Source organism: Leuresthes tenuis, unplaced genomic scaffold (genome assembly GCF_036924035.1).
Source record: "Leuresthes tenuis unplaced genomic scaffold, fLeuTen1.0.hap1 SCAF_4, whole genome shotgun sequence".
Lineage (NCBI taxonomy): Eukaryota > Metazoa > Chordata > Actinopteri > Atheriniformes > Atherinopsidae > Leuresthes > Leuresthes tenuis.
In genome coordinates, this window is record NW_027325358.1 from 214,504 (window position 1) to 239,933 (window position 25,430).

Genomic DNA, 25,430 nt, shown 5'->3' on the forward strand with positions numbered 1-25,430 from the left:
CACCAATTAGTTTTTTATCCAGAAGAGGAAACGATGAAGCTCTCTGTGATTATTTGGAAAAAATATCTGATCATTTCCAGCTGAAAAGGAATGAAGACTGAAAACCTAGAAACGTGATGAACTTCCAGGTACGTTTAAATCGGAGTGCAGCGGAACCTGAAACCGAACTGTTGCTGTTTTATCTGAACTCTACAGAAACATCAGACTGAATCCGCAGCTTCTCCGTTTCTGACTGAAGGTCCATCTGTGGCGCTTTCTGCCGGAGTTTACCGACAAAAGCCGACAGCGGCCGACAGGAGGCGAGGAAGACCACCCCCTCCTCCTCCATCTGCCAGCATCCGCTCCGGGCCGGAGGAAGAGGATGAGTCCGCCGCCCGTCGCTCTGTGACGGAGCAACCCGAGCAGCAAGAACCGGGTCCGGACCGGAGCCTCAGCCTGGTGAGTCTCGTCGACCCCCTATTGGCTCGTTTGCAGCTGACGCGTTATGGAATAAATACGCGCAGTGATCGATTGGAAGACGCCGTCACGGCCCAAATATCGATCACTGATCAGACACCTGCGGTGACGTCATCAGCTGCGAGTTCGTAGGTCGACCAACTGATCGATCATTGTCACCTGGTGTGTGTCTGGGGGGGGGGGGGGGGGGGGGGGGGGGGGGGGGGGGGTATACTACACATTAGTCTTCACCAAAGACTTGTGAGACGTTCCTTCAGATTTCTGGTTTTTGAAGGTGTGTGTGTGGGGGGGGGGGGGGGGGGGTTATTTACATATGTGTGGTCAGTGACTTAAACGTTAAAGTTTGATCATCATGTGGAGATCGGGGGGGGGGGGGGTGCGACCTGAAGGAGATCCAGGAGGCGAGTTTCTGTTTCCTGTCAGTCAGGCTGGAAACAAACAGGTTTGAATCTAGTTTTTGGGAAGCTGAGCAGTTCAGAAGTTGCATCTACAACAAAAACTAACCCCTCAATTTGGACCAATGAGATTCAGGGTTAACCCTAACCCTAATGGGGGGGGGGGGGGGGGGGGGCAGATTCCAATTCACCAGATGTGGAACAATGTGGGACATCAATGCATGGAGGTGGTCTGAAATAACTTTGAAACATCTCTATTCTGCCCTTAGCTTGGACATTACTGTGCTTTGATTCAGTAGCACTGCAAATAAAAACTGAATAATATCCATTTGATTTAAATGCAACTTTCAGGCAGCATGGAGCTTTCATACCATTTCACAGCTGACTGCGTACAGCTGAACATGGAAAAAACAGTCAGGACTGAAGTTGTTCTTTCAATTTTAGCGCTTTTTGTGAGTCTCCCATTGTCTGGAAAAATGACTCAAACTTCATAAAACTTCCCCAGACTCTCCTTGCACTGGTTTCTGGGGGAGATAGTTTCCCAGTCTTTGTTGTACGAGTCGCGCTTTCCTCCCTTTCTGACCATGTCTCGTGCTGCATGCCGGTGCCGTTCTGACCTGATTTGCATTGTTTTTTGGTGGTGGGGGCGCCCTGAACCTGTGATCCATGATCAAACAGCCCGCCCCTCACTGCTTTCTCCACACAGCCCTTTCATGAATGTCAGATTATGAGTCTTTCAATAACAATGCGGGACAACGTCTCAGTTTGTGGGATGTGTGAAAAGTAATGAAACTGCAGACTGTCCGGCACAGAGTGGGACATCTGGTCACCGTAGTCATGACAACAGCTCACTGACTGGATCTCATATGGAGCTTCCTTTATCAGAATCACTACAGCAGTGTTTTCTGGGAACATTTTCCCCATATATTTCAGATGTGTCCCTGCCCCGCATGTTTCAGATGTGTCCCTGCCCCGCATGTTTCAGATGTATCCCTGCCCCGCATGTTTCAGATGTGTCCCTGTCCCGCATGTTTCAGATGTGTCCCTGCCCCGCATGTTTTAGATGTGTCCCTGCCCCGCATGTTTCAGATGTGTCCCTGCCCCGCATGTTTCAGATGTATCCCTGCCCCGCATGTTTCAGATGTGTCCCTGCCCCGCATGTTTCAGATGTGTCCCTGCCCCGCATGTTTCAGATGTGTCCCTGCCCCGCATGTTTTAGATGTGTCCCTGCCCCGCATGTTTCAGATGTGTCCCTGCCCCGCATGTTTCAGATGTGTCCCTGCCCCGCATGTTTCAGATGTGTCCGTGCCCCGCATGTTTTAGATGTGTCCCTGCCCCGCATGTTTCAGATGTGTCCCTGCCCCGCATGTTTCAGATGTATTCCTGCCCCGCATGTTTCAGATGTATCCCTGCCCCGCATGTTTCAGATGTGTCCCTGCCCCGCATGTTTTAGATGTGTCCCTGCCCCGCATGTTTTAGATGTGTCCCTGCCCCGCATGTTTCAGATGTGTCCCTGCCCCGCATGTTTCAGATGTGTCCCTGCCCCGCATGTTTCAGATGTGTCCCTGCCCCGCATGTTTCAGATGTATTCCTGCCCCGCATGTTTCAGATGTATCCCTGCCCCGCATGTTTCAGATGTGTCCCTGCCCCGCATGTTTCAGATGTGTCCCTGCCCCGCATGTTTTAGATGTGTCCCTGCCCCGCATGTTTCAGATGTGTCCCTGCCCCGCATGTTTCAGATGTGTCCCTGCCCCGCATGTTTTAGATATGTCCCTGCCCCGCATGTTTTAGATGTGTCCCTGCCCCGCATGTTTCAGATGTATTCCTGCCCCGCATGTTTCAGATGTGTCCCTGCCCCGCATGTTTTAGATGTGTCCCTGCCCCGCATGTTTCAGATGTGTCCCTGCCCCGCATGTTTTAGATGTGTCCGTGCCCCGCATGTTTTAGATGTGTCCGTGTCCCGCATGTTTCAGATGTGTCCGTGCCCCGCATGTTTCAGATGTGTCCCTGCCCCGCATGTTTCAGATGTGTCCCTGCCCCGCATGTTTCAGATGTGTCCCTGCCCCGCATGTTTTAGATGTATTCCTGCCCCGCATGTTTCAGATGTGTCCCTGCCCCGCATGTTTCAGATGTGTCCCTGCCCCGCATGTTTCAGATGTGTCCCTGCCCCGCATGTTTTAGATGTGTCCCTGCCCCGCATGTTTTAGATGTATTCCTGCCCCGCATGTTTCAGATGTGTCCCTGCCCCGCATGTTTCAGATGTGTCCCTGCCCCGCATGTTTCAGATGTGTCCGTGCCCCGCATGTTTTAGATGTGTCCGTGCCCCGCATGTTTTAGATGTGTCCCTGCCCCGCATGTTTCAGATGTGTCCCTGCCCCACATGTTTTAGATGTGTCCCTGCCCCGCATGTTTCAGATGTGTCCGTGTCCCGCATGTTTTAGATGTGTCCCTGCCCCGCATGTTTTAGATGTGTCCCTGCCCCGCATGTTTCAGATGTGTCCCTGCCCCGCATGTTTCAGATGTGTCCCTGCCCCGCATGTTTTAGAGAGGAGTATTTCAAAGACAGTAGAAGCTCACAGATACCTGCTATGGTCAGTCCTGGAGGTACAAACCTTTCTCTGCTTGGTCACAAACAAAAGATAATTGCCATGATGATCATAAGTTGAGGTGGTGCCTGTAGTCGAAAACTAAATGCATACTGCTGGTACCAGGTCAATGCAATGCAAAATCCTGTCACAGGCAGCAGGGTGTGAGCCTCGACCAGCAGAGGGCAACACTGCTCCCACCGACTCCTCCCCTCAATTTTTAGTCTCACCCACCAGTAACAAATTGAGATGTTTTTTGACATCAGATTAACATGTCATGTGACACAGCTGTATCATCTAACCACTTGTTTGTCTCTGCATGAAGCTGGATTTAATTTTTAAATCCATTTGTGACAACATGCATATTTATTTTTGACTTATGGTAGAGACAATGAAATTGAGTGGACAGCTGATCCCTCCTCTGTCGGTATTGGATCAGCAGCAGCTGCTGGACCAACTCTTTCATTCAGCATGAAGCACAGTAATCTGATTACTGTTGGTTTCTGCAGGCCGACACTTACATGATGTGATGCAGGACTGCCCACTCTGTCTCCTAGCAACAGCAACCATGGTGCGCTCTGTGGGCAACAGAGCGTGATGTGAGAGGCTGGCTGTGTTTCCATGGCAATGCCCTCTGAGACAGCAGCACCGTGTGTGTGAATGTACACAGAACATCTTATCCTCCAGAACATAATAAAACCGGCTGTTCATAAAACACATGACAAAACTAAGTGAACCCCTGATCCAGCAGCTTCAGCAGCAGTGAGTAAAACTAAGTGAACCCCTGATCCAGCAGCTTCAGCAGCAGTGAGTAAAACTAAGTGAACCCCTGATCCAGCAGCTTCAGCAGCAGTGAGTGTAAAACTAAGTGAACCCCTGATCCAGCAGCTTCAGCAGCAGTGAGTGTAAAACTAAGTGAACCCCTGATCCAGCAGCTTCAGCAGCAGTGAGTGTAAAACTAAGTGAACCCCTGATCCAGCAGCTTCAGCAGCAGTGAGTGTAAAACTAAGTGAACCCCTGATCCAGCAGCTTCAGCAGCAGTGAGTGTAAAACTAAGTGAACCCCTGATCCAGCAGCTTCAACAGCAGTGAGTAAAACTAAGTGAACCCCTGATCCAGCAGCTTCAGCAGCAGTGAGTGTAAAACTAAGTGAACCCCTGATCCAGCAGCTTCAGCAGCAGTGAGTGTAAAACTAAGTGAACCCCTGATCTAGCAGCTTCAGCAGCAGGGAGTAAAACTAAGTGAACCCCTGACCCAGCAGCTTCAGCAGCAGTGAGTAAAACTAAGTGAACCCCTGATCCAGCAGCTTCAGCAGCAGTGAGTAAAACTAAGTGAACCCCTGATCCAGCAGCTTCAGCAGCAGTGAGTGTAAAACTAAGTGAACCCCTGATCCAGCAGCTTCAGCAGCAGTGAGTGTAAAACTAAGTGAACCCCTGATCCAGCAGCTTCAGCAGCAGTGAGTGTAAAACTAAGTGAACCCCTGATCCAGCAGCTTCAGCAGCAGTGAGTGTAAAACTAAGTGAACCCCTGATCCAGCAGCTTCAGCAGCAGTGAGTGTAAAACTAAGTGAACCCCTGATCCAGCAGCTTCAACAGCAGTGAGTAAAACTAAGTGAACCCCTGATCCAGCAGCTTCAGCAGCAGTGAGTGTAAAACTAAGTGAACCCCTGATCCAGCAGCTTCAGCAGCAGTGAGTGTAAAACTAAGTGAACCCCTGATCCAGCAGCTTCAGCAGCAGTGAGTGTAAAACTAAGTGAACCCCTGATCCAGCAGCTTCAGCAGCAGTGAGTGTAAAAATAAGTGAACCCCTAATCCAGCAGCTTCAGCAGCAGTGAGTGTAAAACTAAGTGAACCCCTGATCCAGCAGCTTCAGCAGCAGTGAGTGTAAAACTAAGTGAACCCCTGATCCAGCAGCTTCAGCAGCAGTGAGTAAAACTAAGTGAACCCCTGATCCAGCAGCTTCAGCAGCAGTGAGTGTAAAACTAAGTGAACCCCTGATCCAGCAGCTTCAGCAGCAGTGAGTAAAACTAAGTGAACCCCTGATCCAGCAGCTTCAGCAGCAGTGAGTAAAACTAAGTGAACCCCTGATCCAGCAGCTTCAGCAGCAGTGAGTAAAACTAAGTGAACCCCTGATTCAGCAGCTTCAGCAGCAGTGAGCTGCAGTGATGGTTTCCTGGGGGACGTCACCCTTGCTGGTGTCTTTCCTCCTTGGCACCATGTTAACACACACCTGAAACCTGACAGAACTTCACACTGGCTGATGATCGGTTAATCAGAGCATCGATCAGCAGTTGATTGATCTGCTACTTGCGCTCTGAATTCCTATTGAAGCAGTAAGGGTTCACTTTGTCTGAGATTCACTTTGAAAAGCAAAAGCCTTACTTTACTCAGCATTTAACTGACAGGGAAGGATTTCAGCATTAAAGTGTCAGTGCGTCTCTGTGCAGGTCAGCCATGCCGCTGGTGAAGAGGATCATCGAGCCCAGGTACCTGTGCCGCGGGGCTCTGCCTGATGGCGTTGCCAGTGAGCTGGAGTGCGTCACCAACAGCACGCTGGCTGCTGTCATCAAGCAGCTGGGAGGACTCAGTGAGTGCTAAGGCTTGCATGTTGTGGTGACTTCATGTCTGATTGCCCTCACTGCAGCGTTCATGGAGCTATGAAGCATCTCAAATAAACAACATATCTGTTACAGCAACGTAGGTGTTCTGGAAATGTTTACATGAGCAGTACCGCAGAGAAGGAAAATATTCACTTTATCTCAACAGAGGAGATGGCAGCAGCGACAGATGTTACCGATTTAAGTTTAAACAGCTCAACACAGCAGCTTATCCAAGAAACCTGAAATGAAAATACCTGATTACCCAACAGGTGGCGGACTGGACCAGTACTCCAGCTCAGTTATAATCTGATGGTGATCTCACAGTCATGGTATGAACTTGATGACTTCCTGTTGGTGGCGTGCAGGTCGCTATGCGGAGGACATCTTCAGCGAGCTGTTCACAGAAGCCAGCAGCTTCTACCTGCGGATGAGCAGCCTGCAGGAGAGGGTGGACCTGCTGGCTGTGAAGGTCACTCAGCTGGACTCCACCGTGGAGGAAGGTGGGTAACCACCCTGCTGCACCCACATCCCCTGTTAACATCACAGGAGGCACCCAAACCGTCACCCAAACCTTCACCCAAACCTTCACCCAAACCTTCATCCAAACCTCCACCCAAACCTTCACCCAAACCTTCATCCAAACCTTCACCCAAACCTTCACCCAAACCTCCACCCAAACCTCCACCCAAACCTTCACCCAAACCTTCACCCAAACCTTCACCCAAACCTTCATCCAAACCTTCACCCAAACCTTCACCCAAACCTTCACCCAAACCTCCACCCAAACCTTCACCCAAACCTTCACCCAAACCTTCACCCAAACCTTCACCCAAACCTCCACCCAAACCTTCATCCAAACCTTCACCCAAACCTTCACCCAAACCTTCATCCAAACCTTCACCCAAACCTTCACCCAAACCTTCATCCAAACCTTCACCCAAACCTTCACCCAAACCTTCACCCAAACCTTCACCCAAACCTTCATCCAAACCTTCACCCAAACCTTCACCCAAACCTTCACCCAAACCTTCACCCAAACCTTCACCCAAACCTTCATCCAAACCTTCACCCAAACCTCCACCCAAACCTTCACCCAAACCTCCACCCAAACCTCCACCCAAACCTTCACCCAAACCTTCACCCAAACCTTCATCCAAACCTTCATCCAAACCTCCACCCAAACCTTCACCCAAACCTCCACCCAAACCTCCACCCAAACCTTCACCCAAACCTTCACCCAAACCTTCACCCAAACCTTCACCCAAACCTTCATCCAAACCTTCATCCAAACCTTCACCGAAACCTTCACCCAAACCTTCACCCAAACCTTCACCCAAACCTTCACCCAAACCTTCATCCAAACCTCCACCCAAACCTTCACCCAAACCTCCACCCAAACCTTCACCCAAACCTTCACCCAAACCTTCACCCAAACCTTCATCCAAACCTTCACCCAAACCTTCACCCAAACCTTCACCCAAACCTTCACCCAAACCTCCACCCAAACCTTCACCCAAACCTTCATCCAAACCTTCATCCAAACCTTCACCCAAACCTTCACCCAAACCTTCACCCAAACCTTCACCCAAACCTTCACCCAAACCTTCACCCAAACCTTCACCCAAACCTTCACCCAAACCTTCACCCAAACCTTCACCCAAACCTTCACCCAAACCTTCACCCAAACCTTCATCCAAACCTTCATCCAAACCTCCACCCAAACCTTCACCCAAACCTTCACCCAAACCTTCATCCAAACCTCCACCCAAACCTTCACCCAAACCTCCACCCAAACCTTCACCCAAACCTTCACCCAAACCTTCACCCAAACCTTCATCCAAACCTTCACCCAAACCTTCACCCAAACCTTCACCCAAACCTTCACCCAAACCTTCATCCAAACCTCCACCCAAACCTTCACCCAAACCTTCACCCAAACCTTCATCCAAACCTTCACCCAAACCTTCACCCAAACCTTCACCCAAACCTTCATCCAAACCTTCACCCAAACCTTCACCCAAACCTTCATCCAAACCTTCACCCAAACCTTCACCCAAACCTTCACCCAAACCTTCATCCAAACCTTCACCCAAACCTTCATCCAAACCTTCACCCAAACCTTCACCCAAACCTTCACCCAAACCTTCACCCAAACCTTCACCCAAACCTTCATCCAAACCTTCATCCAAACCTTCACCCAAACCTTCATCCAAACCTTCATCCAAACCTTCACCCAAACCTCCACCCAAACCTTCACCCAAACCTCCACCCAAACCTTCACCCAAACCTTCACCCAAACCTTCACCCAAACCTTCACCCAAACCTTCATCCAAACCTCCACCCAAACCTTCACCCAAACCTTCACCCAAACCTTCATCCAAACCTTCACCCAAACCTCCACCCAAACCTTCACCCAAACCTTCACCCAAACCTTCATCCAAACCTTCACCCAAACCTTCACCCAAACCTTCACCCAAACCTTCACCCAAACCTCCACCCAAACCTCCACCCAAACCTTCACCCAAACCTTCACCCAAACCTTCATCCAAACCTTCACCCAAACCTTCACCCAAACCTCCACCCAAACCTTCATCCAAACCTTCACCCAAACCTTCATCCAAACCTTCATCCAAACCTTCACCCAAACCTTCATCCAAACCTTCATCCAAACCTTCACCCAAACCTCCACCCAAACCTTCACCCAAACCTCCACCCAAACCTTCACCCAAACCTCCACCCAAACCTTCACTCTTGAGCTGCAGCAGTCAGTCTTCCCACCGCTCAGTGCAGCTTTCTCTGGGAACAGGAGGGGAGGAACTCCTAAGAACACATCCTGAAGTCCTTCTTTTTGGAAAACAGGGATCATTCATTTGTTCTGGTTCACTGCAGATACCATACAGTCCAGATCTGCTCCTCTACACAAAATCCCCTGGAGGAGACCTGGAAGTATTCAGTCTCCCTGTAAAGTGACTCAGAGATCAGATATCTGCCCGACTTCCTCTTTGTGTGGAAATAACAACACACTGCGCTGTGGGAAATAATATGAAATTAGTTCTATAAATTCCTCCCTGAAACAGTTTGTTTGCCGTTTTCTCCTCTGACCTTTCTTCTGGGGGAGTAACAGTTGTGTTGGTTGTGAAGTGTCTCTGCAGGACATCAACATGCGGAAGGCTTTCAGGAGCAGTACCATCCAGGACCAGCAGGTGGTGACACGGAACTCCATCCTGAGCCCGGTGCTGGAGATGTACCAAGGCTGCGACAAACCGCCTCCCCTCAACATCCTGACCCCCTACAGGTCAGTTTTAACCCACTTTACCCCTCCACCAAAATCCTGACCCCTGGAGGCCAGTTTAAGCCCCCCCCACTCAATATCCTCACCCCCCAGCATGGATTTTCAGTCTGACTGAGCTTCTGCGTTGGTAGGGATGACAAGAAGGACGGCCTGAAATTCTACACCGACCCTTCGTACTTCTTCAACCTGTGGAAGGAAAAGATGCTGCAGGCAACCGAGAACAAACGCAAGGAGAAGAGACGACAAAAGGTCCATCCAATCGGTTCCTCCGTCCGTCCATCCGTCTGTTTCTCCATCCATCCATCCGTCTGTTTCTCCATCCATCCATCCGTCTGTTTCTCCATCCGTCCATCCGTCTGTTTCTCCATCCGTCTGTTCCTCCATCCATCCATCCGTCTGTTCCTCCATCCATCCATCCGTCTGTTTCTCCGTCCGTCCATCCGTCTGTTTCTCCATCCGTCTGTTCCTCCGTCCGTCTGTTTCTCCATCCATCCGTCTGTTCCTCCATCCGTCTGTTCCTCCATCCGTCTGTTTCTCCATCCGTCCATCCGTCTGTTTCTCCATCCGTCCATCCGTCTGTTCCTCCATCCGTCTGTTTCTCCGTCCGTCTGTTTCTCCATCCATCCGTCTGTTTCTCCATCCGTCTGTTTCTCCATCCGTCTGTTTCTCCGTCCGTCTGTTTCTCCATCCGTCTGTTCCTCCATCCGTCTGTTTCTCCATCCGTCTGTTCCTCCATCCATCCGTCTGTTTCTCCATCCGTCTGTTTCTCCATCCGTCTGTTTCTCCATCCGTCTGTTTCTCCATCCGTCCGTCTGTTTCTCCGTCCGTCTGTTCCTCCATCCGTCTGTTCCTCCATCCATCCGTCCGTCTGTTTCTCCATCCGTCTGTTCCTCCATCCGTCTGTTCCTCCATCCGTCTGTTTCTCCATCCGTCTGTTCCTCCATCCGTCTGTTTCTCCATCCGTCTGTTCCTCCATCCGTCCGTCTGTTCCTCCATCCGTCTGTTCCTCCATCCGTCCGTCTGTTCCTCCATCCGTCTGTTCCTCCATCCGTCTGTTCCTCCATCCGTCCGTCTGTTTCTCCATCCGTCTGTTCCTCCATCCGTCTGTTCCTCCATCCGTCCGTCTGTTCCTCCATCCGTCTGTTCCTCCATCCGTCTGTTTCTCCATCCGTCTGTTTCTCCATCCGTCTGTTCCTCCATCCATCCGTCTGTTTCTCCATCCGTCCGTCTGTTCCTCCATCCATCCATCCGTCTGTTTCTCCATCCGTCTGTTTCTCCATCCGTCTGTTCCTCCGTCCGTCCGTCTGTTTCTCCATCCGTCTGTTCCTCCATCCATCCATCCGTCTGTTTCTCCATCCGTCCGTCTGTTTCTCCGTCCGTCCATCCGTCTGTTTCTCCATCCATCCATCCGTCTGTTCCTCCATCCATCCATCCGTCTGTTCCTCCGTCCGTCCGTCTGTTCCTCCATCCATCCGTCTGTTCCTCCATCCATCCATCCGTCTGTTCCTCCATCCGTCCGTCTGTTTCTCCATCCATCCATCCGTCTGTTCCTCCATCCATCCATCCGTCTGTTCCTCCATCCGTCCGTCTGTTTCTCCATCCATCCATCCGTCTGTTCCTCCATCCATCCATCCGTCTGTTCCTCCATCCGTCCGTCTGTTTCTCCATCCGTCTGTTCCTCCATCCATCCATCCGTCTGTTCCTCCGTCCGTCCGTCTGTTCCTCCATCCGTCCGTCTGTTTCTCCATCCATCCATCCGTCTGTTCCTCCGTCCGTCCGTCTGTTCCTCCGTCCGTCCGTCTGTTCCTCCATCCATCCATCCGTCTGTTCCTCCGTCCGTCCGTCTGTTTCTCCATCCGTCCGTCTGTTTCTCCGTCCGTCCATCCGTCTGTTTCTCCATCCATCCATCCGTCTGTTCCTCCATCCGTCCGTCTGTTTCTCCATCCGTCTGTTCCTCCATCCATCCATCCGTCTGTTCCTCCATCCATCCATCCGTCTGTTCCTCCGTCCGTCCGTCTGTTCCTCCATCCATCCATCCGTCTGTTCCTCCGTCCGTCCGTCTGTTCCTCCATCCGTCCGTCTGTTCCTCCATCCATCCATCCGTCTGTTCCTCCGTCCGTCCGTCTGTTCCTCCATCCGTCCGTCTGTTTCTCCATCCGTCCGTCTGTTTCTCCATCCATCCATCCGTCTGTTTCTCCGTCCGTCTGTTCCTCCATCCATCCATCCGTCTGTTCCTCCGTCCGTCCGTCTGTTCCTCCATCCGTCCGTCTGTTTCTCCATCCGTCTGTTTCTCCGTCCGTCTGTTCCTCCATCCATCCATCCGTCTGTTCCTCCGTCCGTCCGTCTGTTTCTCCATCCGTCTGTTTCTCCGTCCGTCTGTTTCTCCATCCGTCCATCCGTCTGTTTCTCCATCCGTCCGTCTGTTTCTCCATCCGTCTGTTCCTCCATCCGTCCGTCTGTTTCTCCATCCGTCCGTCTGTTTCTCCATCCATCCATCCGTCTGTTTCTCCGTCCGTCTGTTCCTCCATCCATCCATCCGTCTGTTCCTCCGTCCGTCCGTCTGTTCCTCCATCCGTCCGTCTGTTTCTCCATCCGTCTGTTTCTCCGTCCGTCTGTTCCTCCATCCATCCGTCTGTTCCTCCGTCCGTCCGTCTGTTTCTCCATCCGTCTGTTTCTCCATCCGTCCGTCTGTTTCTCCGTCCGTCTGTTCCTCCGTCCGTCCGTCTGTTTCTCCATCCGTCTGTTTCTCCATCCGTCTGTTCCTCCGTCCGTCCGTCTGTTTCTCCATCCGTCCGTCCAGGTCTGTAAAAGTTTCTTTCTTGGCTTCCAGGAGCAGAAGCACGTCGAGGAGTCTTCTGGACGGGAGGTGAAGAAGGTGAATTTTCATCTTAGTTGATTCTCTGAGTGTTTAAGGTTCGTGGGATTGGACAGAGGAGCAGCTCTCCAAGCGTTTTATTCTTTCTCATGTTTCTCTAACATCTCCCAACCACAACACCCACAATTATATATTCAAATTTGTAGAAAAGGTAGCTCAAAAAATTATATATATAATTTTTACAATGATTGTATATTAGACAACAACAATACTACTACTAATAATAATAATCAATAACTAAATGAGTAAATTTGAGAAGAACATGTCAGCAGTCACTGTTAAAAAGCCTTTTGGCTGTGGGGACAAAGGACCTCCTGAAGCTCTCAGTCCTGCAGCGCAGTGAGACGAGCCTCTGTGGAGGATGCTGTGGAGAGGATGTTTATTATTCTCCAAAACAGAAAATAATTTCCTCCCCATCTGCTGCTCCACCACAGCACTGAGAGGGTTTAGTCTGCTGCCTACAACAGAACCGGCCTTTTTCACCACTTTGTCCGGGCGCCTACAGTTTCTGTCTGTAGTGCAGCTCCCCAGCAGACAGCAGCATAGAACAGGGCCTCTCAGTGTGATAAAACAGGCACATCATGTCTCTGCAGACACTGAAGGACCTGAGCCTCTGGCCCCTCCTGTTCACTGCTTCTATGTTGGCAGACTCCAGTTTATTATCCAGCACCACCCCCAGGTATTTGCAGGTCTGAACAGTCCCTTCCATCAATGCAGACTGACTGGTATGGAGTTTAGGTCTCCCGAAGTCCACCACCAGCTCTTTGGTCTTGGTTTTGTTCAGGAGCAAAAAGTTACTTTTGGTCCAGCCATAGAAGGCCTCCACCAGGTCCCTGTACTCCTTCCCCTGTCCACCGCGCACACATGGCTCAACAGCCGTATCATCAGAACACTTCTGCATGTGGCAGGACTCTGAGTTGCACCTGAAGTCTGATGTGTTCAGGGTGAAAAGAAAAGGAGCCAAAACGGTGCCCTGTGGAGCCCCAGAACTGCATTCCAGCGTTCCAGAAACACATCTCCCCATCCTGACATACTGTGGTCTGGCAGTCAGATAGTCTATAATGCATGATGTCAGGGAGGGGGCCACACCCATACCTACAAGCTTGTCTGTCAGAATGGGGCTGAAGGCACAGGAGAAGTCAAAGAACGTGATTCTCACATATAAGACACATCCAGATAAGCATATGCCCGATGCAGCAGGTACAGAATTTGCAGATTGTAACATTTACGTTTTAAATGACTCATTTTGTGCTTCAGTGAGGTTTATCCTCTTTCAGATTCTGCTTTCTGTTTGATATAAAAGAGGTTTCGTTTGATTTCATCGGCACCAATCAGATTCCATACGGGGTGAGGGTTCATACTGGATCACAGAAGCTCAAAGCGAGCCAAACTCTGAATGCTGCTCATGAATTTTCTCTGGAGCTCAGAGGAGAGCTGCTGTCCCTTCAGATTCAGGATCCAGCTGAGGGTTTCATCATAGGACCTGAGTCCTCCTGGACTTCTTCAATCCCCAGGAGAGCCAGGAATGATGTAGAAAACTACTGAGATTTTAGATCTCACCTGGTCTGGACTCCAGTGTACGACCTCCAGAGCTCATTGGTGGGGTCAAGCAGAGAAACTGGGGTTCGGTCCAACTGGGTCGTCATGACCCTCTGAAATAGAAACGTGTCCAACAGGCTCTTTAAAATCCCATCTTCTCTGTTCCCTGAGAAGGTTCGGAAAGCTCGTAACCGGCGGCAGGAGTGGAACCTGATGGCCTACGACAAGGAGCTCCGCCCCGATGCTCGAATGACACCATCACCTTATCACACCTCTGATGGATCCATATCACCTGACAGGTAAATCCACACAGCAGCACCGCACCTGCTTAACCCAATCTGACTGAGTCAGAACAGGTGTGACAGCTCCGCCCCTCCCCAGGTCAGGGAGGTCAGATGACCCCTCCACGCCCCACCAAGCCCATGATGGGAAGGATGCCATCACCATGGCAAACAGTGGCAGCGGTCAGACTCAGTCGTTGGACCGGGCCCTCCGACCCACCTCTGCAGTCACTGCAGCAACCACTCGGCAGCACTCTCTGGGGCGCAACCAGCCGCATCATCACCCCCACCCACCGCTTAACAGCTCAGCCAATCAGAATGGAGCACGGAGCAACGTGGCAAAGGAGGCCAGGTACACACACTTACCCACACGCTGATCACTGTGTCTGCGCTGTGATTACACACCTGATCTCTCCCCAGTGACCATCAGACCCCCCCAGCCCCTCCGCCGCCGCCGCCACTCATGCCATCAGCGAGACATGTGGTGTTCCCCAACAGCTCTGCCCATTCTGCTGCCATGGCAACCACTCTGCACCGTGCAGCCACTCCTGGTAACCAAGGTGAGAGGCATCAGGTTATGATGTCACCAGCAGTGAGAGTTACCATATAAAACAGATGAAACATCTCCTGGTTTTGCAGGTGGCGGTCGGCCTTACAGCCCCTCTCCACCCCCTCCTCCACCAGCTAACTACATCCCTTCCCGCCCTGCTGGGCAGCCCCCCGCTTCTTCGGCTGCAGCACCACCGCTGCCCCCTGCAGCAGAGGGCAGGAAGTCTTCTGGCGGTCCGAATGTGCCGATGAACGATGCCCGCAGTGATCTGCTTGCAGCCATACGCAGAGGTGAGTTCCGGTGTGGGGGAGTTCCGGTGTTGGCGAGTTCCGGTGTTAGCGAGTTCCGGTGTTGGGGAGTTCCGGTGTTAGCGAGTTCCAGTGTTGGGGAGTTCCGGTGTTGGCGAGTTCCGGTGTTGGCGAGTTCCGGTGTTGGCGAGTTCCGGTGTTGGCGAGTTCCGGTGTTGGCGAGTTCCGGTGTGAGCGAGTTCCGGTGTTGGCGAGTTCCGGTGTTGGCGAGTTCCGGTGTTGGCGAGTTCCGGTGTTGGCGAGTTCCGGTGTGAGCGAGTTCCGGTGTTGGGGAGTTCCGGTGTTGGCGAGTTCCGGTGTTGGCGAGTTCCGGTGTTGGCGAGTTCCGGTGTTGGCGAGTTCCGGTGTGAGCGAGTTCCGGTGTTGGCGAGTTCCGGTGTTGGCGAGTTCCGGTGTTGGCGAGTTCCGGTGTTGGCGAGTTCCGGTGTTGGGGAGTTCCGGTGTTGGCGAGTTCCGGTGTTGGCGAGTTCCGGTGTTGGCGAGTTCCGGTGTTGGCGAGTTCCGGTGTTGGCGAGTTCCGGTGTTGGCGAGTTCCGGTGTTGGCGAGTTCCGGTGTGAGCGAGTTCCGGTGTTGGCGAGTTCCGGTGTTGGCGAGTTCCGGTGTTGGCGAGTTCCGGTGTTGGCGAGTTCCGGTGTGAGCGAGTTCCGGTGTTGGCGAGTTCCGGTGTTGGCGAGTTCCGGTGTGAGCGAGTTCCGGTGTTGGGGAGTTCCGGTGTTGGCGAGTTCCGGTGTTGGCGAGTTCCGGTGTGGGGGAGTTCCGGTGTTGGCGAGTTCCGGTGTTGGCGAGTTCCGGTGTGAGCGAGTTCCGGTGTTGGCGAGTTCCGGTGTTGGCGAGTTCCGGTGTTGGCGAGTTCCGGTGTTGGCGAGTTCCGGTGTGAGCGAGTTCCGGTGTTGGGGAGTTCCGGTGTTGGCGAGTTCCGGTGTTGGCGAGTTCCGGTGTTGGCGAGTTCCGGTGTTGGCGAGTTCCGGTGTGAGCGAGTTCCGGTGTTGGCGAGTTCCGGTGTTGGCGAGTTCCGGTGTTGGCGAGTTCCGGTGTTGGCGAGTTCCGGTGTTGGGGAGTTCCGGTGTTGGCGAGTTCCGGTGTTGGCGAGTTCCGGTGTTGGCGAGTTCCGGTGTTGGCGAGTTCCGGTGTTGGCGAGTTCCGGTGTTAGCGAGTTCCGGTGTGAGCGAGTTCCGGTGTTGGGGAGTTCCGGTGTTGGCGAGTTCCGGTGTTGGCGAGTTCCGGTGTGGGGGAGTTCCGGTGTTGGGGAGTTCCGGTGTTGGCGAGTTCCGGTGTTGGCGAGTTCCGGTGTTGGCGAGTTCCGGTGTTGGCGAGTTCCGGTGTTGGGGAGTTCCGGTGTTGGCGAGTTCCGGTGTTGGCGAGTTCCGGTGTTGGCGAGTTCCGGTGTTGGGGAGTTCCGGTGTTGGGGAGTTCTGGTGTGGGGGGGTTCTGGTGTGGGGGGTTCTGGTGTTGGGGAGTTCCGGTGTGGGGGGGTTCTGGTGTGGGGGGGTTCTGGTGTTGGGGAGTTCCGGTGTTGGCGAGTTCCGGTGTTAGCGAGTTCCGGTGTGAGCGAGTTCCGGTGTTAGCGAGTTCCGGTGTTGGGGAGTTCCGGTGTGGGGGGGTTCTGGTGTGGGGGGTTCTGGTGTGGGGGGGTTCTGGTGTGGGGGAGTTCTGGTGTTAGCGAGTTCTGGTGTGGGGGGGTTCTGGTGTGGGGGGTTCTGGTGTTGGGGAGTTCTGGTGTGGGGGGGTTCTGGTGTGGGGGAGTTCTGGTGTTAGCGAGTTCTGGTGTGGGGGGGTTCTGGTGTGGGGGGGGTTCTGGTGTTGGGAGTTCTGGTGTGGGGGGGTTCTGGTGTTGGGGAGTTATGGTGTTGGGGAGTTCTGGTGTTGGGGAGTTCTGGTGTGGGGGGGTTCTGGTGTTGGGGAGTTCTGGTGTTGGGGAGTTCCGGTGTTGGGGAGTTCTGGTGTTAGCGAGTTCTGGTGTGGGGGGGTTCTGGTGTGGGGGGGTTCTGGTGTTGGGGAGTTCCGGTGTTAGCGAGTTCCGGTGTTGGGGAGTTCTGGTGTTAGCGAGTTCTGGTGTGGGGGGGGTTCTGGTGTTGGGGGTTCTGGTGTTGGGGAGTTCTGGTGTGGGGGGGTTCTGGTGTTGGGGAGTTATGGTGTTGGGGAGTTCTGGTGTTGGGGAGTTCTGGTGTGGGGGGGTTCTGGTGTTGGGGAGTTCTGGTGTTGGGGAGTTCTGGTGTGGGGGGGTTCTGGTGTGGGGGGGTTCTGGTGTTGGGGAGTTATGGTGTTGGCGAGTTCTGGTGTTGGCGAGTTCCGGTGTTGGCGAGTTCCGGTGTTGGCGAGTTCTGGTGTGGGGGGGTTCTGGTGTGGGGGGGGTTCTGGTGTTGGGGGTTCTGGTGTTGGGGAGTTCTGGTGTGGGGGGGTTCTGGTGTTGGGGAGTTATGGTGTTGGGGAGTTCTGGTGTTGGGGAGTTCTGGTGTGGGGGGGTTCTGGTGTTGGCGAGTTCCGGTGTTGGCGAGTTCCGGTGTTGGCGAGTTCCGGTGTTGGCGAGTTCCGGTGTTAGCGAGTTCCGGTGTTGGCGAGTTCTGGTGTTAGCGAGTTCCGGTGTTGGCGAGTTCCGGTGTGGGGGGGTTCCGGTGTGGGGGGGGTTCTGGTGTTGGGGAGTTCTGGTGTGGGGGGGTTCTGGTGTTGGCGAGTTCCGGTGTTGGGGAGTTCTGGTGTTGGCGAGTTCTGGTGTTAGCGAGTTCCGGTGTTGGCGAGTTCCGGTGTGGGGGGGTTCTGGTGTGGGGGGGGTTCTGGTGTTGGGGGTTCTGGTGTTGGGGAGTTCTGGTGTGGGGGGGTTCTGGTGTTGGGGAGTTATGGTGTTGGGGAGTTCTGGTGTTGGGGAGTTCTGGTGTTGGGGGGTTCTGGTGTTGGGGAGTTCCGGTGTTAGCGAGTTCCGGTGTTGGCGAGTTCCGGTGTGGGGGGTTCCGGTGTTAGCGAGTTCCGGTGTTGGCGAGTTCCGGTGTTAGCGAGTTCTGGTGTGGGGGGGTTCTGGTGTGGGGGGGTTCTGGTGTTGGGGAGTTCTGGTGTTGGCGAGTTCTGGTGTTAGCGAGTTCCGGTGTTGGCGAGTTCCGGTGTTAGCGAGTTCTGGTGTGGGGGGGTTCTGGTGTGGGGGGGTTCCGGTGTGGGGGGGGTTCTGGTGTTGGGGAGTTCTGGTGTTGGGGAGTTCTGGTGTTGGGGAGTTCTGGTGTTGGCGAGTTCTGGTGTTAGCGAGTTCCCGTGTTGGCGAGTTCCGGTGTTAGCGAGTTCTGGTGTGGGGGGGTTCCGGTGTGGGGGGGGTTCTGGTGTTGGGGAGTTCTGGTGTGGGGTGGTTCTGGTGTTGGGGAGTTATGGTGTTGGGGAGTTCTGGTGTTGGGGAGTTCTGGTGTGGGGGGGTTCTGGTGTGGGGGGGGTTCTGGTGTTGGGGAGTTCTGGTGTGGGGGGGTTCTGGTGTTGGGGAGTTATGGTGTTGGGGGGTTCTGGTGTGGGGGAGTTCCGGTGTTGGGGAGTTCTGGTGTTGGGGAGTTCTGGTGTGGGGGAGTTCCGGTGTTGGGGAGTTCTGGTGTGGGGGAGTTCTGGTGTTGGGGGTTCTGGTGTTGGGGAGTTCTGGTGTTGGGGGTTCTGGTGTTGGCGAGTTCCGGTGTTGGCGAGTTCCGGTGTTGGCGAGTTCCGGTGTTGGCGAGTTCTGGTGTTGGCGAGTTCCGGTGTTGGCGAGTTCCGGTGTTAGCGAGTTTTGGTGTGGGGGGGTTCCGGTGTGGGGGGGGTTCTGGTGTTGGGGAGTTCTGGTGTGGGGGGGTTCTGGTGTTGGCGAGTTCCGGTGTTGGGGAGTTCTGGTGTTGGCGAGTTCTGGTGTTAGCGAGTTCCGGTGTTGGCGAGTTCCGGTGTGGGGGGGTTCTGGTGTGGGGGGGGTTCTGGTGTTGGGGGTTCTGGTGTTGGGGAGTTCTGGTGTGGGGGGGTTCTGGTGTTGGGGAGTTATGGTGTTGGGGAGTTCTGGTGTTGGGGAGTTCTGGTGTGGGGGGGTTCTGGTGTTGGGGAGTTCCGGTGTTAGCGAGTTCCGGTGTTGGCGAGTTCCGGTGTGGGGGGTTCCGGTGTTAGCGAGTTCCGGTGTTGGCGAGTTCCGGTGTGGGGGGGTTCTGGTGTGGGGGGGTTCTGGTGTTGGGGAGTTCCGGTGTTAGCGAGTTCTGGTGTGGGGGGGTTCTGGTGTGGGGGGGTTCTGGTGTTGGGGAGTTCTGGTGTTGGCGAGTTCTGGTGTTAGCGAGTTCCGGTGTTGGCGAGTTCCGGTGTTAGCGAGTTCTGGTGTGGGGGAGTTCTGGTGTGGGGGGGGTTCTGGTGTTGGGGAGTTCTGGTGTTGGGGAGTTCTGGTGTTGGGGAGTTCTGGTGTTGGGGAGTTCTGGTGTTGGCGAGTTCTGGTGTTAGCGAGTTCCCGTGTTGGCGAGTTCCGGTGTTAGCGAGTTCCGGTGTGGGGGGGTTCCGGTGTGGGGGGGGTTCTGGTGTTGGGGAGTTCTGGTGTTGGGGAGTTCCGGTGTTAGCGAGTTCCGGTGTGGGGGGGTTCCGGTGTGGGGGGGGTTCTGGTGTTGGGGAGTTCTGGTGTTGGGGAGTTCTGGTGTGGGGGGGTTCTGGTGTGGGGGGGGTTCTGGTGTTGGGGAGTTCTGGTGTGGGGGAGTTCCGGTGTTGGGGAGTTCTGGTGTGGGGGAGTTCTGGTGTTAGCGAGTTCTGGTGTTAGCGAGTTCTGGTGTGGGGGAGTTCTGGTGTTGGGGAGTTCTGGTGTGGGGGGGGTTCTGGTGTTGGAGAGTTCTGGTGTTAGCGAGTTCTGGTGTTGGGGAGTTCTGGTGTTGGGGGGTTCTGGTGTGGGGGGAGTTCTGGTGTTAGCGAGTTCTGGTGTTAGCGAGTTCTGGTGTGGGGGAGTTCTGGTGTTGGGGAGTTCTGGTGTTGGGGGGTTCTGGTGTGGGGGGAGTTCTGGTGTTAGCGAGTTCTGGTGTTAGCGAGTTCTGGTGTGGGGGAGTTCTGGTGTTGGGGAGTTCTGGTGTTGGGGGGTTCTGGTGTGGGGGAGTTCTGGTGTTGGGGAGTTCTGGTGTGGGGGGTTCTGGTGTTGGGGGTTCTGGTGTTGGGGAGTTCTGGTGTGGGGGGTTCTGGTGTTGGGGGTTCTGGTGTTGGGGAGTTCTGGTGTTGGGGGGTTCTGGTGTGGGGGGGTTCTGGTTCTGGGGAGGTTGTGAGGTTTTCTGTCTCACCTGCAGGGATCCAGCTGAGGAAAGTTCAGGAGCAGCAGGAGGAGGCCAAGAAGCGAGAGCCCACAGGAAACGATGTGGCCACCATCTTGTCTCGGCGCATCGCAGTGGAGTACAGCGAGTCAGAGGAGGAATCTGAGCCCGAGGACCAGGAGTGGTCCGACTGAGGAGGCCGACCAGGATCAGTCCAGAGAGGATACAGCGCAGAACGTTTCAGAACAACGTCTCAGAACTTGATGAAGCTGCTTCATTATTTCATCGTATTGGTTCGTTATCAGCTCGTGTGTTTGTGAGTCTTAGTGGGGACACGTCCAGTCTGATCCAGTTCAAGACAACAAACTCGGGGTTATCGTGTGGAAACTTAGCAGCTGCTGCAGCGCCCCCCTCAGGACAGAGACGATAAGGAACATCGCCACCTGTGGAAGGCGCCGACTCTGCTGCACTGTGGCGAAACAGTGAGTCAGAGCGTCCAGCAGGTGGCGCCCATCAGTATGGTGGTGGATTTTCTTCTTCACGGGAAGAGGTTTTCACCTTTTTTAAACTTTCCTGAAGAAACTTAAACCAAATTTATTTTCTATTTTTCTGCCTATAAAAAAACAAACATTTTTCTGACACATTTTAAATATTTGATCCGTTTTATTTTGTCGTTTCTGCTCTAACAGAAAGTCGAATGTCATGAATTTCTTCTTCTGTGAATTTCTGCAGTTAATGTTTGCAGCAGTGTAACAATCATGCACAAGATGGCATCCTCCAGGAAACGGTTCATCTTTTTATATTCTGCCGATGTAACCACTGAGAAAGGGGCGTGTCCCTTCTGTCCTCCACCCTTTGTCACTGCCTGTAGATATTTATCGATTTGCTGACTCCACTGTGATCTTGTGACTTGCATGTTGTGCAAACTGAAAAAGCAGCAGAGTCCGATGATAAAACCGCACCGATCCCTCTCCTCTGGTTTTTACTTCATATGAAAACAGCAGCTTCACAGATCTGAAATCAGCTTTTATTTATCAGATTAATAAACAGGAAATTCATTCAAGTCTTTCACAGACAGAAAATGTTTTTTTATTCTTTATTTTGCTGCTTTATCAGAAAAAAGTAAAAGTATTTCAGTCCTTTAACTTGCTCTAGTTTCATGATTTTTTTTACATCAGTTAAATATCGTGTAAAATTTAAATGTTTTCTTTTATATTTAGACTTTATTTGCACACTTTAGAAGTAAAATGTGTGTTTGCATAATAATACAGACTAATTACCTGTTTAGTTTCATTGTAATCTTTACATTTCCATGTTTTAACTGTAAACTCTGTTAAAGTGTAAAGAATTAAAAGTGTTGGTGTTTCTAATCTAACGTGTTTAAATGGGTCAGTTTTATTTCAGCCTTTTTATATTTCCGTCTCACCTGCTGAGGGCAGCAGATGACTGCTGCCGATAAATTCCACCGAAGAAGAAGAGAAAGCGGCGCTGGTCCTGGAGCCGAAAGTGAGTCCTGCAGAACTCAGACCAACCCGGGTCCAAAGATCTGACCCGGTTCGTGCAGAACACATTCACAGAGCATCAAACTGAGGCGACACCCCGCAGGGAGCGCGCAGCGCATCACCCCGCAGGGAGCGCGCACGGACCTAAAGTATTCTAGCTCTTAACAGCTGATGTTTTTTAATCTGACCGGAAATAAAAACGTTACACGACCACGTGGGGTTTTCTGGTCTCATCGGCGGAAACGGTTCCGCTCCGTTCACTCTTCAGTAAGTAAGCTAAATATTTTTAAGCTGCTGGTTTTCATTCGGACACATTTGAACTTTTTATTCTCCAGGAATCCCGTTTACTGGACCGGACTGACGTCCCGCCCCTGAGAGGTTCGGGCTCCTGACAGATGTCGGAGCAGCTGTGGTGCCTGTCCTTCCGGCAGCCGTACGCCGGTCTGATTCTGGACGGGGTGAAGACGGTGGAGAGCCGCTGGAGACCCCTGCTGGCCCCGCTGGAACACCAGACCCTGGCAGTCCACGTGGCCTGGCGGGACTGGGAGGGAGAGGAGTGGAGGGCGGTGTTGGGCGGGCTGCTGGGGATGAGCGGAGCCCAGATCCAAGCGCTGCTGGACTCTGGGGAGCGGTTCAGCCGCGGTGTGGTGGCAGGTGGGCAAATAAACTTCTCACATGTGGTTTTACGAGGCGTTCCTGAAGGCATCACTCATCTCTCACCGTTTCAGGGCTGGTGGATGTGGGCCGGACCTGGCTCTGTCCCGCCTCGCTGCAGGGGGCGGAGCTACAGGGCCTGCAGGAGGCGGCGGTTCTGCTGGGTCCGCAGCAGAAACACTTGACTTATCTGTCCAACCCACGCTGGCTGCGGGCGCCGCTGAGTACACGGGGCGGTCGTGACCTTTGGACCGTGGAGATCCCTGCTGAGCTGTTACCATGACGACAGGTGGGTGGAGGGGGCCGTTGGAAATACGGTCACATCTGCCAGATGTGGGAATTTATCTGTTAGAAGTTCTGTTTCAGGTGAAAAAGTGAAACCCGTTTCCATCTGTGGACTGAGGAGGTTCTGAAAGGACCGGTTGGACCCGGACTCCTCTCAGCTGGTTCTGGGTCAGAAAGAACTTTATTCTGGGACTTCAGGTTCTGATGGTCCGACGGGTCCAACAGCGGAAACTCGCACCGGGTCATTACTTTGTTACTGGTAAAGACCCGAAACCGACACCCAAGGCCTGCTCAGAACATTCTGACATTTCTACCTGCAGATTAAAAGGAAAGAAATGACAAACCTGTCGTTTGGGTTTTTAAACCATTCATCAGCACAAAGTCACGATTTTAAAAAGAATCAGAGTCACAGAAGATGTGGCTACAGTCACATGACCCGACCAGCTGTGATAGGGCTTCAGGTAAAATCTCACTGCCCTCAGAAATCTGAACAATTGATCATCTCCCAGTTAAATAATCACTTTGATATCCATCACTTTCAGATCCTGTTCATCTGCTGGAGATAGTTTTTTAGGCCTGACACTTCTTCTTTTGTCCTCCACTTGTCCAGTTTCCTCAAATGTTTTAAGGACACACTGCACACCATGCTGAGATATGCCAAGTTTTCAGCTAATAGCTCTTTGGGAATCACCTTGTTGCTGCAGAAATCCTATTTTCTGTCTGTCAAACTGTGTTTTCTTTGCTGTTTTTCATAGATGCAGCTAAAGAAATGGGAACAAATGATGTGTCTTTGTGACAAAGAGCCTAAAGATCCAGTTTAAAATGGCTTCTTTGCTAAGTTGTCTGTTCTGTGTCGACACAACACTGGTTCATCCCTTGAGTTAGGAGCCTTTTTTCTGCCTGAATGGTTCAAAGGTCAGAGTTAAGCAGCTGAACAAAGAAAAAACACTGAAAATGTTCAGGAACAAGGACTGAAGATGAGGGAAAAAGCAGAAAATGTCCAAAGAAAAACTGAAAGAGCTTCAGAAAGCTGCAGAACTATTGATCAGGACACTTTAAAGGTTTCAGAAAGCTGCAGAACTGTTGATCAGGACACTTTAAAGGTTTCAGAAAGCTGCAGAACTGTTGATCAGGACACTTTAAAGGTTTCAGAAAGCTGCAGAACTGTTGATCAGGACACTTTAAAGGTTACAGAAAGCTGCAGAACTATTGATCAGGACACTTTAAAGGTTTCAGAAAGCTGCAGAACTATTGATCAGGACACTTTAAAGGTTTCAGAAAGCTGCAGAACTATTGATCAGGACACTTTAAAGGTTTCAGAAAGCTGCAGAACTATTGATCAGGACACTTTAAAGGTTTCAGAAAGCTGCAGAACTGTTGATCAGGACACTTTAAAGGTTTCAGAAAGCTGCAGAACTGTTGATCAGGACACTTTAAAGGTTTCAGAAAGCTGCAGAACTATTGATCAGGACACTTTAAAGGTTACAGAAAGCTGCAGAACTGTTGATCAGGACACTTTAAAGGTTTCAGAAAGCTGCAGAACTGTTGATCAGGACACTTTAAAGGTTTCAGAAAGCTGCAGAACTGTTGATCAGGACACTTTAAAGGTTTCAGAAAGCTGCAGAACTGTTGATCAGGACACTTTAAAGGTTTCAGAAAGCTGCAGAACTATTGATCAGGACACTTTAAAGGTTACAGAAAGCTGCAGAACTATTGATCAGGACACTTTAAAGGTTACAGAAAGCTGCAGAACTATTGATCAGGACACTTTAAAGGTTTCAGAAAGCTGCAGAACTATTGATCAGGACACTTTAAAGGTTTCAGAAAGCTGCAGAACTATTGATCAGGACACTTTAAAGGTTTCAGAAAGCTGCAGAACTATTGATCAGGACACTTTAAAGGTTTCAGAAAGCTGCAGAACTATTGATCAGGACACTTTAAAGGTTTCAGAAAGCTGCAGAACTATTGATCAGGACACTTTAAAGGTTTCAGAAAGCTGCAGAACTGTTGATCAGGACACTTTAAAGGTTTCAGAAAGCTGCAGGACTCCGGGGGTCCGGGGACTCTGCAGCTCCTCAGTGAAATGATCTGAAAGTTTCTACCACAGTAAGAGCCGAGGCAGCTGTCTGACCCTCGGCTGTCTGTCTGACCCTCGGCTGTCCGTCTGACCCTCGGCTGTCTGTCTGACCCTCGGCTGTCCGTCTGACCCTCGGCTGTCCGTCTGACCCTCGGCTGGCTGTCTGACCCTCGGCTGTCTGTCTGACCCTCGGCTGTCTGTCTGACCCTCGGCTGTCTGTCCGACCCTCGGCTGTCTGTCCGACCCTCGGCTGTCTGACCCTCGGCTGTCTGTCTGACCCTCGGCTGTCTGTCTGACCCTCGGCTGTCTGTCTGACCCTCGGCTGTCTGTCTGACCCTCGGCTGTCTGTCTGACCCTCGGCTGTCTGTCTGACCCTCGGCTGTCTGTCTGACCCTCGGCCGACTGACCCTCGGCTGTCTGTCTGACCCTCGGCTGTCTGTCTGACCCTCGGCTGTCTGTCTGACCCTCGGCCGTTTGACCCTCGGCTGTCTGTCTGACCCTCGGCTGTCTGTCTGACCCTCGGCTGTCTGTCTGACCCTCGGCTGTCTGTCTGACCCTCGGCTGGCTGTCTGACCCTCGGCTGTCTGTCTGACCCTCGGCTGTCTGTCTGACCCTCGGCTGTCTGTCTGACCCTCGGCTGTCTGTCTGACCCTCGGCTGTCTGACCCTCGGCTGTCCGTCTGACCCTCGGCTGTCCGTCTGACCCTCGGCTGTCCGTCTGACCCTCGGCTGTCTGTCTGACCCTCGGCTAGCTGTCTGACCCTCGGCTGTCCGTCTGACCCTCGGCTGGCTGTCTGACCCTCGGCTGGCTGTCTGACCCTCGGCTGGCTGTCTGACC

At 52.7% G+C, this 25,430-nt stretch overlaps 3 protein-coding genes across 6 annotated transcripts in view; 2 read left to right on the plus strand and 1 right to left on the minus strand.

The window, feature by feature from the left end:
* The window catches only part of gemin6 (gem (nuclear organelle) associated protein 6), a 52,535-nt gene that overhangs the window by 12,586 nt on the left and 14,519 nt on the right, over positions 1–25,430 (minus strand). The window lies entirely within an intron of this gene.
* LOC140305222 (actin-binding protein WASF3-like) lies at positions 254–21,361 on the plus strand. 2 transcript variants are annotated; one of them, XM_072383973.1, is made up of 11 exons: positions 254–438; positions 5,882–6,021; positions 6,400–6,534; positions 9,176–9,329; positions 9,458–9,575; positions 12,157–12,201; positions 13,915–14,039; positions 14,122–14,373; positions 14,442–14,581; positions 14,661–14,861; positions 20,112–21,361. In XM_072383973.1, exons 2-11 carry the CDS (start codon positions 5,889–5,891, stop codon positions 20,267–20,269), a joined length of 1,461 nt encoding a protein of 486 aa, XP_072240074.1. In that variant the 5' UTR covers positions 254–438; positions 5,882–5,888; the 3' UTR covers positions 20,270–21,361. The 2 variants fall into 2 exon arrangements, with proteins under 2 accessions (XP_072240074.1, XP_072240075.1); XM_072383974.1 differs by lacking the exon at positions 254–438 and having other exon boundaries at positions 5,336–6,021.
* LOC140305224 (protein EOLA1) lies at positions 21,532–23,151 on the plus strand. 3 transcript variants are annotated; one of them, XM_072383975.1, is made up of 4 exons: positions 21,533–21,844; positions 21,913–22,231; positions 22,306–22,520; positions 22,584–23,151. In XM_072383975.1, the coding sequence occupies exons 2-3, from the start codon at positions 21,973–21,975 to the stop codon at positions 22,512–22,514; spliced, it is 468 nt and encodes a 155-aa protein (XP_072240076.1). In that variant the 5' UTR covers positions 21,533–21,844; positions 21,913–21,972; the 3' UTR covers positions 22,515–22,520; positions 22,584–23,151. The 3 variants fall into 3 exon arrangements, with proteins under 3 accessions (XP_072240078.1, XP_072240076.1, XP_072240077.1); XM_072383976.1 differs by having other exon boundaries at positions 22,598–23,151; XM_072383977.1 differs by lacking the exon at positions 22,584–23,151 and having other exon boundaries at positions 21,532–21,844; positions 22,306–22,522.